The sequence below is a fragment of the Rhinichthys klamathensis genome, unplaced genomic scaffold (assembly GCF_029890125.1).
Source record: "Rhinichthys klamathensis goyatoka isolate OS25496 unplaced genomic scaffold, OSU_Roscu_1.1 h1tg000597l_1, whole genome shotgun sequence".
In the NCBI taxonomy this organism is placed as follows: Eukaryota; Metazoa; Chordata; class Actinopteri; order Cypriniformes; family Leuciscidae; genus Rhinichthys; species Rhinichthys klamathensis.
Genome location: NW_026607053.1, coordinates 295,814 through 312,500, shown reverse-complemented (window position 1 = coordinate 312,500; position 16,687 = coordinate 295,814). Strand labels below are relative to the sequence as shown.

General features: G+C 37.9%; 1 protein-coding gene across 1 annotated transcript in view; it reads left to right on the top strand.

Annotated features, from left to right (window-relative positions):
- Positions 1-13,722, top strand: part of prdm5 (PR domain containing 5) — a 108,881-nt gene extending 95,159 nt beyond the window's left edge. The window contains exons 15-16 of the mRNA XM_056240429.1: positions 877-981; positions 13,451-13,722. Coding sequence (XP_056096404.1) covers positions 877-981; positions 13,451-13,615 — 270 coding nt within the window. The 3' untranslated portion in view covers positions 13,616-13,722. The remainder of the gene's footprint in view (positions 1-876; positions 982-13,450) is intronic.
- Positions 13,723-16,687: the final 2,965 nt, after the last annotated feature.

The following is a 16,687-nucleotide window of genomic DNA, read 5'->3' as shown; positions in this document are numbered from 1 at the left end:
GTCGGAAATATTTCGTAATAGTATGTAGTTAAGAGATTCAAATACGTGAAAGACCGTGCGAAGAAAACTTGGAATTCACTATTTGTAAAAAGTTTCTTTAATTATTTGTGAAATGTACTTGCAAAGTAATCAAATCCTACATCAAATTTTATTGTTCCCAATATAATTATTTTCTTTTGTTTAGACTGCTTGCATGTTATGTTTACGACTTGAATGTGTGAAATGTCGTAATATCGAACACCCTATTCGGAGGAATGAGTTTGAAACGTAGGCCGATTTCATATGCTTTTACATTTTCACTTGCAGACAAAATCAGAAAGCAACAGATACGCATGACATATGGAAAACAAACAAGACAAAGATATTGTGGCCACAAATTGAGAATGTGCCCATGAAAAAATGTCTTAATTTGTTCCCCCATTTCAGGTAAATCATAGCTATGTTGTACTTTATTCGTTCCCATGATTCATTAATTTGTTTATGGACACGATTTAACTCAATTAAAATGAGGAAACCAATTAGCACAACATAGCCACGATTGAACTAAATGCAGAAAATGAATTAATAAGTTAATAAGAAGGAAATCTAAATTTGTGGCCACGATATTTATATAATATTTTAATTATTTTTCTGTCTGGCTGAAAAAAACGGCACTTTTCTGGAAAATCGACATACAAATGAATTAAAGCTGTCTCTACATATTAAATGAAGCAATAAAATAATTACGCACATCACCTTTAGTTATGAACTATTATTTAACTTTTGCCTTGATTCTTTAATTGATAAGTTTCCCCACTGGTAATTCCGACATTTGCTCTCATCTTATAACACACAATAACCAGTGTTTCTGTCTGTTTACCGTTCTCTCTCTTCCAGGAGAAGCCGTATAAATGCAGCGAGTGCAACAAGGCCTTCAGTCAGAAGCGCGGTCTGGATGAACACATGCGCACACACACCGGAGAGAAGCCCTTCCAGTGCGACGTGAGTTACACACGCAAACCACATTGCATAATGTTGCATTCTGACACACAAACACAGGCTCTTTTTATGTCTGATTCTGGCTGACTATCACACAACCACTCTCGACACACCGCAGCCACATCCCAGTGGAAGAGCGGAGAGAGAGCAGTGGCTTGTGGGTAATGTGTGACGTTCAGCTGGAAGAGCTAAAGCCGGGCTTGAGTTTAACCCTGCGGCCCACGCTGAGTCCACATAATCAGCACCGTGACGCGCATCAGACCACGAACCAGAACGCCCCACATAAACTCAAGCTGTCTGTCTGCATCTGTGTGTGTGTGTGTGTGTGTGTGAGAGGGTGTTACTGTGGTGTTAAAGCCGCAGTGGAAGGACGTCCTGCCAGGCGGACACAAGGACGAAACCGCCCTGCACAAACTGACCCATCTCTGACCTTTCAGCGCCTTTAGACACACACAATCAGACCGGCCTCACTCCAAAACACACCGGTCGTGAGCTCCTCTTATCGTGGGACTGTCCCTGAAAAGTCGATTGTGTCCTTAGGATGACGAACGTGATTTCACCAATGTTCCTGGAGCCACATCTTTGTTCGTGGAACAACATTCCAATCAACCAATCAGATTTGAGGGCCAAGTTTACAGTTTATGTCAAGTTTAGGATTAAAACCAGGGTTAGGTGCTTCCACATCAGTGTTATCCACCTACCATTTCCCTCTGAGTTTCGGGGTAAGTTCTGGGTAGGGCTATGGATTGGGTTTGGACTCAATTTTCAGACAGAAATGTTCCAAATTACGATGATCCGGGAGCACGTCTGTCTTGGCAAAATCACGGTGACCTTCTTGGGACACACCGTCTTCTGTTTCTCAGTGCAGCCAAATGATTCAGTCATCATTTACTCACCCTCATGTCCTTCCTGAATGAAAGGAGACATTTTGAATAAAGTACTTGCCACTTTTTTCCATGCCATTACAATAAATGATGAATGTAGCTTTCAAGATTCAAAGAGGCTCCACAAACAAGCACCTTAAAAGTGCTTCAGATTAATCAAAGTCCAAGTCTTCTTAAGTCTTATGGTAGGGTTGTGTGAGGAACGGACCTAAAATCTGCTCTGATAATCTCCTTGAGATCTAAGTCTTTAGGACTAGTCTGACCAACCAGCAGTTAGTTAGGGCTAATCGGTCTTACTTTTAGATTTAAATCGAAAGACCAATACCTTCTGTCAAAAACAAATGCTTAAGAGTCTATGATTGGATCATTATTGCAGTGATTATTATGTTTCTATCATGTTATATGTTTGCCAACAGTTCTTCTAACCCTAACTGATGGAGTGTGTAGCTTTTCATTTCTTAAACAACCGTGTAGGAAGACACATCATGGCCATATTCCAGGAGGACGATGTCAAGATTCATCAGGCTCAAACTGTGTAAGAATGGTTATGAGGAGCATGAAGAATCATTTTCACACATGAATTGATGCTCCTCTGAGTCCAGACCTTACATTCATTGTAAGTCTGTGGGATGTGCTGGAGGAGACTTTACAGAGTGCTGGACTCTTGCATTGTCAATACAAGATCTTGACCTAAAATTGATGCACCTCTTGATGAAATAAACGTTGTGATGCTATTTCCATCAAGAGGCGCATCAGTTGTTGGTCTTTGCGTTTCGTCATCATTTCATAGAGCGGTGCAGGTATGACGCACCTTGTAGGCCAAAACGTGGAAACGAGTTTTAGCACTTCCGGTTCCATCGTCCCGAAGTCATTGGGTTTTTTGAATGGGGTTTTGGTTGAATGGCTGATATAAGGTCTGTGGTGAACACAAGCTCAAGACACTTTCACACACTTTCACGTTTTGTTCTACGACGTAAAATACATCAGTATTACCCCACTCGTGATGTGTTTTAATCTGTGTCTTGAAAAAGGCGGTGGTAACCAGTGGCTAATGGGACTACAGAGGCTGTCGAGGAGATTAAACGTCCTCACGCTGAACATGTAAACTCAGTCGCTTTTACAGCATCGTCATGCTTATAACTGGGCTCTTATAAACTATTCTAACCATAGGCGTAATTCTATGAGGGGACAGGGGGACACGACCCCCCCAATATTCAACGAAGGGCAATTTGTCCCCCCCAATATTTGATCATATTTGGGGCGCGTTTCCATTACAGATTTGCGCAAAACTTTTGCAATATTTTCTAAATGTCGATAAAAAACTATTGCGAAATGACGGCGTTCCATTAACCGATGTTATGCGACTAAAACGTCTTTTTTTCCTCTCGCGATCAGTCATTCCAAAAATCATGGCAACGGACGTTGGTAGGTTTATAGCCTATATCACAGCCACCGCATAGACATTATTATTATTATTGGAAGGAGACGTGGCGTGTTATCCAAGCGTTAATGGCAGGGAAAGACACGGAGTTCCTGGGTGTTTCTCCCTTATTGTTTATTTTATGAATTCAATAAAGAACTCTGTCTCGTATTGTGTCCAAACGGTCAGTGTACTTGCATTCATTTTTCTTATTTAACCCGTAATTGCAAAACGAAAAATGAACGGTTGTTGTATTTTTAAAACGCAAAGGTGAACACCAATATTTTAGTTTGACCTGTAGGCCTACACCAAATGCTGCACAAAAAAAAAAAAAAAAATATATATATATATATATATATATATATATATATATATATATATATGAGAGAGAGAGAGAGAGAGAGAGAGAGACGAATTTTCGGATATTTGTTTATGACTTTTTGCCCCTTTTTTAAACATTTAAAATATTCACAAATTAATATGGAGAAAAAAATGTAGATTTTACTGGTTTTCTAAGGCCAAATTAGAACCTGGAAATTATATTTTTCCCGCAGTGCTGAATGAGAAGAGCCATAACCACAGCCTACAGAAAGGGGATGTATAGGTGAGTTAGGCTATAATAAATGTGTCTGAAAAAATAACGAGGCATTTTAATTGTTTATTAATAAACTATTGTTTTCCTAAATCAGTGTCGGCTAAAAACATATCTCCGGATGCACCTTTAGAGAGAATGCACCTTTCATACGGATTACATAATCAGAAGGTATTAGCTTTCGATTCGAATTTGTTCCTTTTAAAGTGGACATTTAAAGCTTCAGTCTACAAAGGCTAGCCTATCAGTTCTCGCGCTTCAGTTCACGGCAGTGTTAATTTCGTTGACGAAAATAACGACGAAAATTATTCGTCAACGACATTTTTTCACAGACGAAAACGAGACGATAACTAAATAAAACCTAGTTTTGAATGACAAAGACTATGACGAAAATCTATTGACATTTTCGTCAACGAATAAAAACTAGACGAAAATGTTAGATAGTGACGATTTGGGAAGCGATCCGTCAGAACTGATGTCCTGCGTGTGTGATAGATGCGCACATTTGTAGGCTACTGTAACGTGATCTACCCCGCGGTCATAAAACGTTAAAAAATGTGAACGTCTGGGAGAATGAGTAGGGCAGACATATAGATCTCTGAATAAGAGTGACGATGCAAAAAAGAGCTCTATTCGGTGCGGTTTTCTGTGCGCACACACGACCGAAGCGTCCAGCCATAGACACAATACACCTACAGCGCGCGAGTAGGCTACTGAATTGAGCTCTCTTTCGTGTCTGAATGGAGAAATACACAACAGTATGTCTAAATGTCCTTTTTGGAGAGTATGTAACATTTAAAAGCATGTTACATACTCGCATGTTACATAAGCATGTAAACTATGCTGGTTATGTCTTAAACTGTGAGTGTGTCGGATGTGCATCAGTGCAATTGTATCCGCATGTCATTGGACATGATCCGACGTCTTAAAGTGACAGTGGCAATAAACCTAATGCGGTCCGTGTCCTTAATTTTGATCAAGCAACAAAAGAAAAAGAGAAAAGCATTCACTGTTTGTTAATAGCTTTAATAAGGATTAATTATATTTAATTCATACAAATAAATATGTCTGCTTGAAAGAATAAAGAATGATGTGTAAGTAGTTATAAGGAATGAATATATCATTCATTGTAAAGAAGACTGTGTTGTACTTTAGGAAAAGTGGTTTTATTTCATTTTAAGATATTTTTTAAGTAACAGCAGTTAAATCTGTATCTGTATTGCATGTTCAAACTTAAAAATCATTCATTTTAATAGGTTAATAGATGTTTTCTCCGGGAGTATATGGGTTTGGAAATTTTAGAGAAATTCTAAATTAACGCCTTACAATTGAACTAAACCCATTATATTTTAGTCGACTAAATCTACTGTAGATTTAGTCGACTAAAATGTTATTGTATTTTGTCGACTAAAACTAGACTAAAACTAAAACAATTCAGATGACTAAAATATGACTAAAACTAAATGGCATTTTAGTCAAAAGACTAAGACTAAAACTAAATCAAAATTTGCTGACAAAATTAACACTGGTTCACGGAGATCATGAAAGCGCGCCTGATTGTTTTATTTTATTTTACAAAAGCACATCGTTTTCTTGTTATTGTGAGATTACGCAAATAAAAGTAGTTGCGAATAATGTATTATTATATTCTGTATGACCAGAAATGATAGAGTATTTTAAGTTGTTTCGACTGTTGATAGGAAAATGCAAGTGTTCGCGCCCACGCCTCGCCATCCAGTGCGCGCTCCACACCCAGTCCGCACACACACTTGGATATGCGTCAAAATCTTGTGTTTATTTGTGATAATCTTAGCCCTATTATTATTGTCCAACCTGTATTATGAATGAAATGTGACGAATTGCTTTGTTCCTTTTTTGGATAAAAGCGTCTTCTACATATAATAAATGTTATAATAATGATGATAATTATTATTATTATTTGCGGACACAGACCCAAAACACACCGCGTATTCTAAGTCAGGTGACTGTAAATGCGCAAAACCCGTTTCCATTGCAGTTTTGCGAAATATTCCTTTTTCAAATTGCCTGAAAAGCCTCCTCATGCGAGCATAAAAACTTTATTGGGATAAACGGGAGTTTTTGCGAAATGGACGTGTTTCCATTGTGCGCATTTTCATTAGGCTATGCAATTTCAATTTGCGCAATTTGAAGGGTAGCCTAATGGAAACGCGGCTTGTATGATTATGCGGGCAGGGCCAGATGTGATTGCAAATAGCCTACGTCTTTCTTCCCAGCTCCGAAAATGTAAAATCCCGGCCTGTCCATTTCCCAAATCCATTCGGACTTGCCTTACACTATACATTTAGCAAAACCTATTTCTCCTGAAATCCATGTCATGTTTTCCTATCCCTAGTGCATCGTCAGTGAGTTAGGAAAAACCAAACAGAAAAAGAGTTAGGAGGAGCGCGGAAATTGACAGACATTTGGCACATAGGCTATCTATGAATGGTAAATATCCTGTTATCCTGTAACCGTAATTTAATCAAAATGTTTATAGCCACTATATGTTTATAGAAGAATATAAGAGAGAGAGATCACTGACCGCTTTGTTGTCAATTCAGGCCTGTAATTGATGCCGATGCTGTAATCATTGTGAGTAGGCTATACGTTGGTTTGACGATCAGATGTAATAAAATTCCTTGTTGTGTTATACAATTACAAACATTCGGACTCTGACTTTTATTTTATTTTGATTAAAAAAATGTGTGCATGCGCCAACACAAAAAGTTCCACAGCTGTCCCCCCCAATGTGTGATTGACAATTTCGCCCTTGATTCTAACTCAAACGCTCTGGGAAAGTGTTTTTAGATAAGAGCTGAAAGAGTTGTGGGAAGCTCAGTGATGGTGACGTTGAAGTCGTGGGACCGTGGTGTGGTTTGTTTATTTAGCTTTTTGCTTCTGACGATTTAATTAGGCTTCAAAATTATCAAGGTTGTGTTCATCTGTGATAACTATGTTGGAAAAAACGTGCAAGTATCATAAACTTTAGTTGATCACAAAGCTTGTTTTTAGCGGTAATCCAAAAGCCTATGGGAAAATCCTACTGGGTTTTTCTCGAAGGAACCGGTGTGATGCGAACTGAGGATCGACCTACAAAGTGACGTCGTACTAAATTTTCCATTTGGTTAACTGCATTATTTAACATGAACTAACAATGAAAATTGTTCTGTTAATATTGAATTAAATGTTTATATATTTTTATTTATTAAATCAATCAATTTAATGAACCATTAACTAACCATGAACAGTTAAATGTTAAAAGATTTATAAATAGGCCTGTAACAAATGTATTAGTCGATGTTAGTTAATGTATTAACATGAACTAATGGGAGCTTATTGTAAAGGTTTACCATCGTATGTGTAATATTAATATCAGTGTTTTATTTTTTTAAATATTAGCAATATAGTGCATCGCATTAGTGCCCAGTGCAAACCTTGCCACCATGATTCCAGGGTGTTTTGGCTGGTTACCAGGGTGTTGCTATGCAGTTACTAAGGTGTTCTAAATTGTTTTTCTTTTGTTTTTTTTGCACAGTGCTAAGTTGCTCTTTTTTATTATTTCATATAGCAGATGAAAATTGTATATTCACGTACAGTCGAATTAGCACACCTGACCTTTAAAAGCTGCATGGTTTGATTGTGCATGATTCCTCAAATCACATCGCTTGTTGAGGAGTGTGCTGTTACTATTCTTCAACTGTTGACTTACAATTTAATGCTTTATTATTGTTCTCTTTTAGGCCGTGCGTGAATCAGAAACCGATATATAGATATAATCAGTTTCCTCTCAGTCTGAAACGCTTTGCTAGCAGTGAACACACTCTGCAGGAGACTCTTTAGGAATCTAAACACACACTCACACACACACACAGAGCGGTCTCTACACGTACATTTCACCGATGTAAATGAGAAACATCCCCCGTGTATTTATTTGATTTTAGTGGCAAGCTGCAAGCACGTCTTTCTAAGTTTTGACTGTTTTAAAGACCATAAGAGAATGAAATTGGCTGTTTCCTCGTTTTTTCTCTCCGCATTTGACGTGACTAGTCTTTTGAGCCTGGACTGATTTGGTCTGAAATCTGGCGCTCTGATGACGGTTGTTAGTATGGCTTCCATTGATGGTGGCAAATTATTCCGGGCACTTCTTTCATGCGCAGAATTTTTGAAGTGCAATGTGCCAGAAACCATCTATACTCCGAATTCATTTATTGACTCACTTTCTCTGAGTGTTTGACTGCTTTTGAAGTGGTTTGTGGGGTGGTCATGTCTGTCTTTCACGGCTCCTGTTGAAGTTAAAGAAAAGGATCTTTGTGGTGTTATTTTGTGAAATGTCAAAACGACGATTTGAACATTTTGAAACACTTTAGCGTTTATCACGGCATTTCTGCTCTAAAAGAACTTTATTGGCTTAGATCTCGTTATTCTGCTGGGCTTCCATACACACAAAAACAGAATCCCTTGTGGAACATACATCTATCTACTCCATTTATGTTTTGATCATCGTTCTGAACTTTTACTTTGACATTATTGCGAAGGGTTAAGAAACTCTTTAAGTACACTTTAGTAGTTTATTAATATTATATTATCTGTAAGTACAGTTTAACTAGATTTTGAGGACACTAAAAAGTGCACTTTCGATACCTTTAAGCACACTTCTTTAGCACAAGGGATAGATCAAGTCCTGACTTCTGATTAGTCAATACAGTGTTTCAGTTGGACTTAAATAGTTACAACTTTGAAGTGAAGGACCATTCAAACTTGTCATAAATAAATCACATATCTGAATGTATTTAAACAAGCTTGTTCTCATTAAAACATAAGGACACAAGGGTTCTAGCACTTGTCGATGCTTTGGGTGTTTGCTTGGTCTGTACGCTCACTACAGCATGAACATTTCTCTTCCCCTAAACTGCATTCCAGTGTATTTGTGCGTGCTTATTTTTGTATGGTGTCCTGCAATAGCTATTGTGTAATGGAATTAAACAAATGTGACAGTAAAGTGAAACTTGAGCGTGTTGTGTTCACAAAGATCTTTACAAGCGAACCACACTGCGTGTGCTGTGGACATCTGAGAGGGTCTGGGGTTGTTTAGCGCGTTCACACACACGTGCCAGAACTCGTGCTCCGAGACCCCTGAAGTGAAGGCAAGTGTTGGCCAGAAGCTGACTGAAGGAAACTTTAGGTTTTTAACACTGTTCGTCACAATAGAAGCAATATATATCTACTGTATATACCTAAAGATGAAGGGCATCTCGGGGACCGCACTCCAAAGGTTCAGGTCTTACCTCTCAGGTAGATCCTTTAGGGTGTAGTGGAGGGGTGAGGTGTCTATATGGCAACATTTAGCTACTGGGGTGCCTCAGGGTTCAGTGCTTGGACCACTGCTCTTCTCCATCTACATGACATCACTAGGATCTGTCATTCAGAAACATGGATTTTTAACACTGTTCATGACAATGGCAATATATATCTGTGGAGATTTGCTAGTTTTTTGTTGTTGTTTTTTTAGCCGCATCGTTTCAAAGTTTTCGACTAGTTGACTCCGAAATAATTTGTAAAAGCAGTACAGGACACAAACATGTAGGGATGAACAAAATCTTGTATGACAGTCTGATTAATTTCATTCCATGTCACAGGAACAATATATTACAGTATAGTTATTTTTATCTGAAAATTCAACCCAAAATGATTTATAAATTATACACTACCATTTAAAAGTTTGGCGTCAGTAGGATTTTTTTTTATTACTTTTATTCAGCAAGAATGCATTCAATTGATCAAAAGTGACAGTAATTGACATTTATAAAGCAACAAAAGATTTCTATTTCAAATAACTGCTGTTCTTTTGAACTTTCTATTCATAACATATTAAAATGATTTCTGGAGAATCATGTGACACTGAAGACTGGAGTAATGATGCTGAAAATACAGCTTTGATCACAGAAATAAATGACATTTTACAATATATTCACATAGAAAATGGTTATTTTAAATTGTAATAATATTTCACAATATCATTAATAACATAATACAAATCCAGTCAATTACTTCCTCATTTCAAATATTTTTTAATGTGGAAGTATTATTTTTTGGAATACAAACCAACATTAAAGTTATTTATTTATTTTAAAAAAAGTTGTTAAATTGCTTGGCAACCAAGTTGCAGTGTTGCAACCGTAAACAACTTCTACTCTGAAATGCTGTATATACTTCTATATGATATACTTCTAACTGAAATCTACAAAGACTGCGATTCAGTTTTTCAGAGTATTCTATAGTTTTCTTGCCATGGAGGTTTAGCAGAATCTCTAGCGGTTGACACATCTCTACCTCCACATGGCCAGCGTACAGACATCCTGACATCTGTGCCCACAGCCATTCATATCTGCTGTTCATGTGAGAGACTGAGACTAACAATTCGTCTATCAAGGCGGTAAATGTATTTTCATGCTGTTTAAATAAAAAAATTACATTCATTTTATGAAGAACTTGACAGCTGCAATATCTCTCACTGTCTCTTCATGGAGATAAAGAATATTGAGTGTTCTTTGAGGAGATAAATGTGATTTATCATGTGAAATGGATTTGTGTGTGTGTGTGTGTGTGTGTGTGTATCATGGCACCAGGCCGCTGCTTTGACTGCAGGATTTAACTGAATACGATTTACTGCTCGGTTTGGCTTCAGTTTGCAAACTGGCTGTCTTTGAGTGTCTGTTTTGTTGGCAGCATTGTTTCCAATGGCTCTGGTGTGTGTGTGTGTGTGTGTGTGTGTTAGGGTTCTTTGGTTGTGTTTTATTCATTCAGTTATTGGTTGTTTGTGTGTCTGGTCTGATGTATTGAGCGTTGCCTTCACATCCTCTTTGCGGTCGCGGGGCATGAAGTCATACTAACACACACAACATTACAGAATGAAGTCTGTAAACAAGTGCTGCTTCACTAAATATCAAGTCCAAAATAAAAACCTTCCTCTTATGGATCTCTATTATGGGTTATGTAACGTACATCCACTTATGGCTTCTAGACTAATTTATTATGTCCTGTCCTGGAAAAAAGTGTAGAAAAGTCACAGCCACAATGTAGGTTTGCCAGGCCATTGCTTATGCAGTGGCTAAAGTGTTCCTTTAGTGGTTTCTGGATGGTTTCTAAGGTGTTCTGGGGTGTGTTTCCCATACAACAACGCAACTCATTACTTAAAGGCACAATATGTAGGTTTTTTTTCGCCACAAGAGGGTGCAGTTTCCAACAATAACAAAGGCGTAGGTTGATGACGCAGTGATGAGCTGAATGATGGGACTTGCTGTCAAGCTGATGGATCTAATAATGTTTATGGATGAGTGCAAACATTCATGTTTTTTTAACATTACAGTGGTATGAAGCAGGTCACGATTGCTAAAGAGACAGATATCACACGCGAGTCCCGCGGATATAAAGGAATAAGGACATTTAATTCTACCAAACTTCCCGCGAGTGCTGGATTACTCACACAGGTCAGTGTATTAGACGAATTAACTTGTGAGGGAACGCAGCGCTGCTTCACTTGGTCTAACGTTACACTATCACACTAAACGGCATTTAAATGTGAGTTGAAAGTTATAATGTTATACTATGTGTTAGTTCGTTTGCTATACGAAACTAGCAGTGAGCTAGATCAACATTAGAACTCGTGAAGCTCTGTCATAGGGGTGGGCGAAATGGCAAAAATATCATATCACGATTTTTTTCAGGAAAATCACGATTAACGATTTTATCACGATTCTTTTTCATGTTGGTTTTACTATTTTGCAAGTGACTGAGCATTACAGCCAAACTAATGTCCCTATTTTAAAAAAAAAAGCCTTATAGGTAACAAAAGAAAAAAGAATGGCAGACATTTAGGCCAAAGTGGCGAAGATAAAAATCTTTATCATTATTTTCTTTGATATTAAGAATTAGGAACAAAGATACACATTAAGCATACACAACTTAATATACAAATGAAATAAACAGTGCTTTATTTTTTCAGCTACAGTAGGGGTATTTAACAGTAGCATTGAAGAAAGTAATTAGGCTAAATGAACAAATACGAAAATAAAACACAACATAGACTTCACTGTATAAATTATACATTGATTATTATTAAAGCTACTACTAAAGTTCTCAGTCAAGAGCAGTGAGTGATTTCCTCTTTGTGTTTTGTTGTTTTATTAACATTAAAGGGATAGTTCTCCCAAACATTTTAATTGTCATCATTTACTCTCTCAAGTTGTTTTAAACCCGAATAAGTATCTTTCTTCTGTTGAAAATAAAAGTTATTTGGAAGAATGTGGCTAACCAAACAGTTGCTGTACTCCAGTGACTTCCATAGTATATGTTTTCCTACTATGGAAGTCAATGGGGACCAGCAACTGTTTGGTTAGCCACATTCTTCCAAATAACTTTTATTTTCAACAGAAGAAAGAAATTAATACAGGTTTGGAACAACATTAGAGTGAGTAAATAATGACAGAATTTTTATTTTTGGGTGAACTATCTCTTTAAGGACAAGAGGCAGCTTGTTTACTTACTGGCTACTGTCGCTTTAAGAGCTGCACGCGACGCGTCTAACACGCATTTGACAAGCAGATTTTCTCTCATTTTTTTTCTGTTTGCTTTCACTTTAGACATAACCAACTTTGTTTATGTAAACCTTGTGTGTATTTGACAATATTAGCGCAATAAGACTCGAAAGATAACTTATAACGTAGTCCAGTAAACAGACGCTGTTAGACAGGCTTTCAGTGCCCGTGTGCTTCGGGTGTATGTGCTCAGAAAGCACACGTCAGAACAGCGCATCAGCACGTGAATTACATGTTTAACCAGCAAGGCTTTAAAGCACATGCAAATAATGAACTTCTGTGAACTGCAGTGTCCCGTTCCTCTGCGTTAACATTTTGTTGTATGTTGAGACGGAGCTCGGCGCCAGAACTGCATAAAATGCACGATACTACGATATTTCTTCAAAAGCAGATCGTGGAGACATTTTAATCGTCCACGATCAAAAACCGTGATATCGCACACCCCTACTCTGTCAAGTCCAAGTTAGTCGCAGACGCTAGCTCTCGGCATCTCAAAAACGCTACGCTGATATTGATCCTTGTTTTAGTTCTCCTTGTTTGTCTCCTTGTTTGAAAGAAACAAGAACTGCGTGCCGCTAAACGTTACGCACTACGCAGTTGTCCACGTCTGTCGCCATGGTTACGTCATGGCTATGGCAGTATGAACGGCGCGGATATTGCGTCATTGACAGGCGACATTTTTTTCCGGGACGGCCACTTATTTAAAATTGGAATTTCTCTGAAATAAAACATCTTTGGAGACTTTTGGGATATTCTAAGTACACAACTGCAGGAAATATATCACACTGTGCAAGTGATTTGTGGATATTTTATTACAAAATTCTTACATATTGTACCTTTAACTCCATAATACAAAGCATCGTTGTAGAAACAACTAGCCAGTCAGACGTTGACTTCAAACTGGGATAAAGATATTAACAACATCATATTTTCTTAATAGGTTGTGTTTGTGTGTTTCTAGGTGTGTGACCTGTCCTTTAGTTTGAAGAAGATGTTGATCAGACACAAACTGACCCATAATCCCAACAGACCCATGGCTGAATGCTCCCTGTGCCACAAGAAGTTCACCCGCAACGACTACCTCAAAGTCCATATGGAGAACGTCCACGGAGAGACGGAGGGATAGACAATCATACACTACACCTATACATATACACACACTCACACAAGCCGTATAAAACCATGTATGCAAAGGTATATACAACACACAAGGGTATGTTTGAGTGGCCACACTCATTCCAATGATCTGTCCTATCTACATGTACAGAACCAGTTCATTTCCTTCTGACGCATTATCACGAGACTGATCAGTGTGATTAAAGGGATAGTTCACTTTGAAATTAATTTTTGGTATGTTTTAGCTTACCTCAAGGGCATCCAAGATGTAGGAGTCTTTGTTTCCGCAGTAGTTTCAATTTTGATATTTTTAGGTCAAACCGTTCTTGTCTGTCAGTCATATAATGCAGGTCTATGGTCACCACCTCAAAGAGCATGCACAGAGAAGTCCAGATTAAACATGATTTAATGACTCGTAAATGTAAGTACACATTGATGGCCTAAGACACGAAACGAGCGGTTTGTGTGAGAAAACGAACAGTATTTATATCGTTTTTACCTCTTGTAACCACAGCCACGTCCAAGTGATCTGAGGGCGCCGGCGCTTCGGTCTGCGCGTTACAAGAGGTAAAAACGATATAAATACTGTTCGTTTTCTCACACAAACCGCTCGTTTCGTGTCTTAGGCCATCAATGTGTACTTACATTTACGAGTCATTAAATCATGTTTAATTTGGACTTCTCTGTGCATGCTCTTTGAGGTGGTGACCATAGACCTGCATTATATGACTGACAGACAAGAACGCTTTGACCTAAAAATATCAAAATTGAAACTACTGCGGAAACAAAGACTCCTACATCTTGGATGCCCTTGAGGTAAGCTAAAACATATCAAAAATTTATTTCAAAGTGAACTATCCCTTTAAACGGCATTTAATCATGACTGCAAATCAGATTTCGATTGGAGGGAAGCATGAAAATGTGCAATTGTATAGAGCTTCATGAACAAAGTATATCCATCATATTGATCCTTTTTCAATACATGTTTGTATGTCAACATCAGTTGTTTCTGATTCCTCGCGATTGTTGAACGATGTTGCGTGACCAAAGAACATGATGTGCCAATTTTCTACAACCTTGTTGAGAGTAAAGTTTGTTGATTTCAAATGTTGTTTGCGTTTAACTGTATTATTCAATAATTCTCATTTTATATTTTCAGCATTCGGGTTCACATAAGGTTTGTGTTTGATTGTCAGATTAACTTCTTGCGACTTTTAAGTTGGAAGGTTTGGATTTGATTTGGATGAATGAACGATTGAATCGCTGATATCACTAATCTGGTCTGTCTGTTTTTTTTTTTTTTTTTGCTAAATATTCATTTTCCCCGACCCTATCCTGTCCATCTGCAGGATACATGTTGCAGTGCTCTATGGGATACAGTCGACAATGCTTCTCCCCTGATTACATTCATTGGCTTTAGTTAATTATAAACATTTGGTTCTTGGTAAACGGTTGGTGTCTGAGGAATCGGATGTGCTTTGATACTTGATTAGACATGCTTGGTTGATGATTGTTTTCTAAAGCTGGGAAGCATTGGTTGTAGCATAATTAAAGCCTCAGTGTGGCTTTGGACAGAAAACTAATTACTCATTAAATCTGAGATCCATAGCTAAATGCACAAATTCTACTTCTGATCTCTAAGAACAGAACTTTTCCCCCTTATGCCCGGTACACGCTGTATGATTTTGGGCCGTCCCAGATGAAAGTTGGGCAATCGTGGTGATTTCTGTGGTCAATGTGATTTCTCATCAGTTAAGGCCCGTTCACACCAAGAACGATAACTAAAATAACTATATTAGTGTCCACCCCAGCGGACAATATCGCTCTGTTTTGTTGTCTGCCGCTTTAAATGCTGGAGCTCTTTAAAGCAGGATGGATTCTGATTGGCTGTCAATGTTTTTGTCGTTCATCAGCTGGAAAAAAATCGTTCTGGAAGTGATTCTGACGATATTGTTTCTGTGTGCCGATATCGTTATAGTTGTGGTGTGGCTATATCTTTATCGTTATCATCCTGGGTGTGAACTGGTGACAAGTCTTTTAACTCAAGTCTTAAGTCTTCTTAGATTTCCAGATTATTGGTCTTTAATTTTAGGTACAGACTCAATTTCTTTAAGCATGTGGGAGTGATTTCTTGTTGGGTAAAAAGTGTCGAGCTCGAAATAGTCTTTATCTCAATCATTATATATATATATATATATATATGGGAATGAGCATAAATCACAGCTGAGGATTTTGTCTTGCCCTCTTTTTTTCAATCATATCTTCTCACTTTTCTGAGCCTGGAGTGTAAGTGTTAATCAAGCTACAGTATAGGCTGAAATATTACAAATATTCTTTGCACACAATCCTACATATCTCGTCTCTCGTTTTCTCCTCTGTTCCTTTCTTTTTTCAGTTTATTTCTACTTTCTATCCTCTTCACTTTTTTCTCACTTTTTCTAGCATAAAAAAATCATAAAGTGCCAACTAAAGATTTTTAGAAAACATCTGGATAACAATCCACCAGTGTTGTAGTCGAGACGAGCTCCATTTGAGTCGAGACATGAGTAGGTTGCGCCTGATCCAAGACTGAGAGGGTCGAGTCCAAGTCAAGACCGAGTCCAAATGCCCCCGAGTCCGTGACGAGACTCAACGTGAACAGTGACATAAGTTGTGTAAAACACTAAACAAGAACAGTGTTCATCAGAGGAAATCCTTGCGTGAAGCCATTGCTGTCTAGAAACACATTACTACGCATCTAAATTGACTAAAGATGTTCCACCAGGTGGGAAAATACCACTGGGAAAATAATGGATGAAATTAAAGCTGAGAGTTTTGGAAAGCACAACACACCAAGTCAAGTCACATTTATTTATATAGCGCTTTTTACAATACACATTGTTTCAAAGCAGCTTTACAGAGATAACAGGAAAATAATGCAAAAAAGTTTGTTTCCAGGAACATCAAAACCTCATCCCAAGTGTGAAGTATGGTGGAGGCAGCATCATAGTTTAGGTTGATTTGCTGCCTCAGAACCTGGAAAGCTTGCTATTATTGACAGAAAAATGAATTCCCATGTTCATCAGGACATTTTGATGGAGAA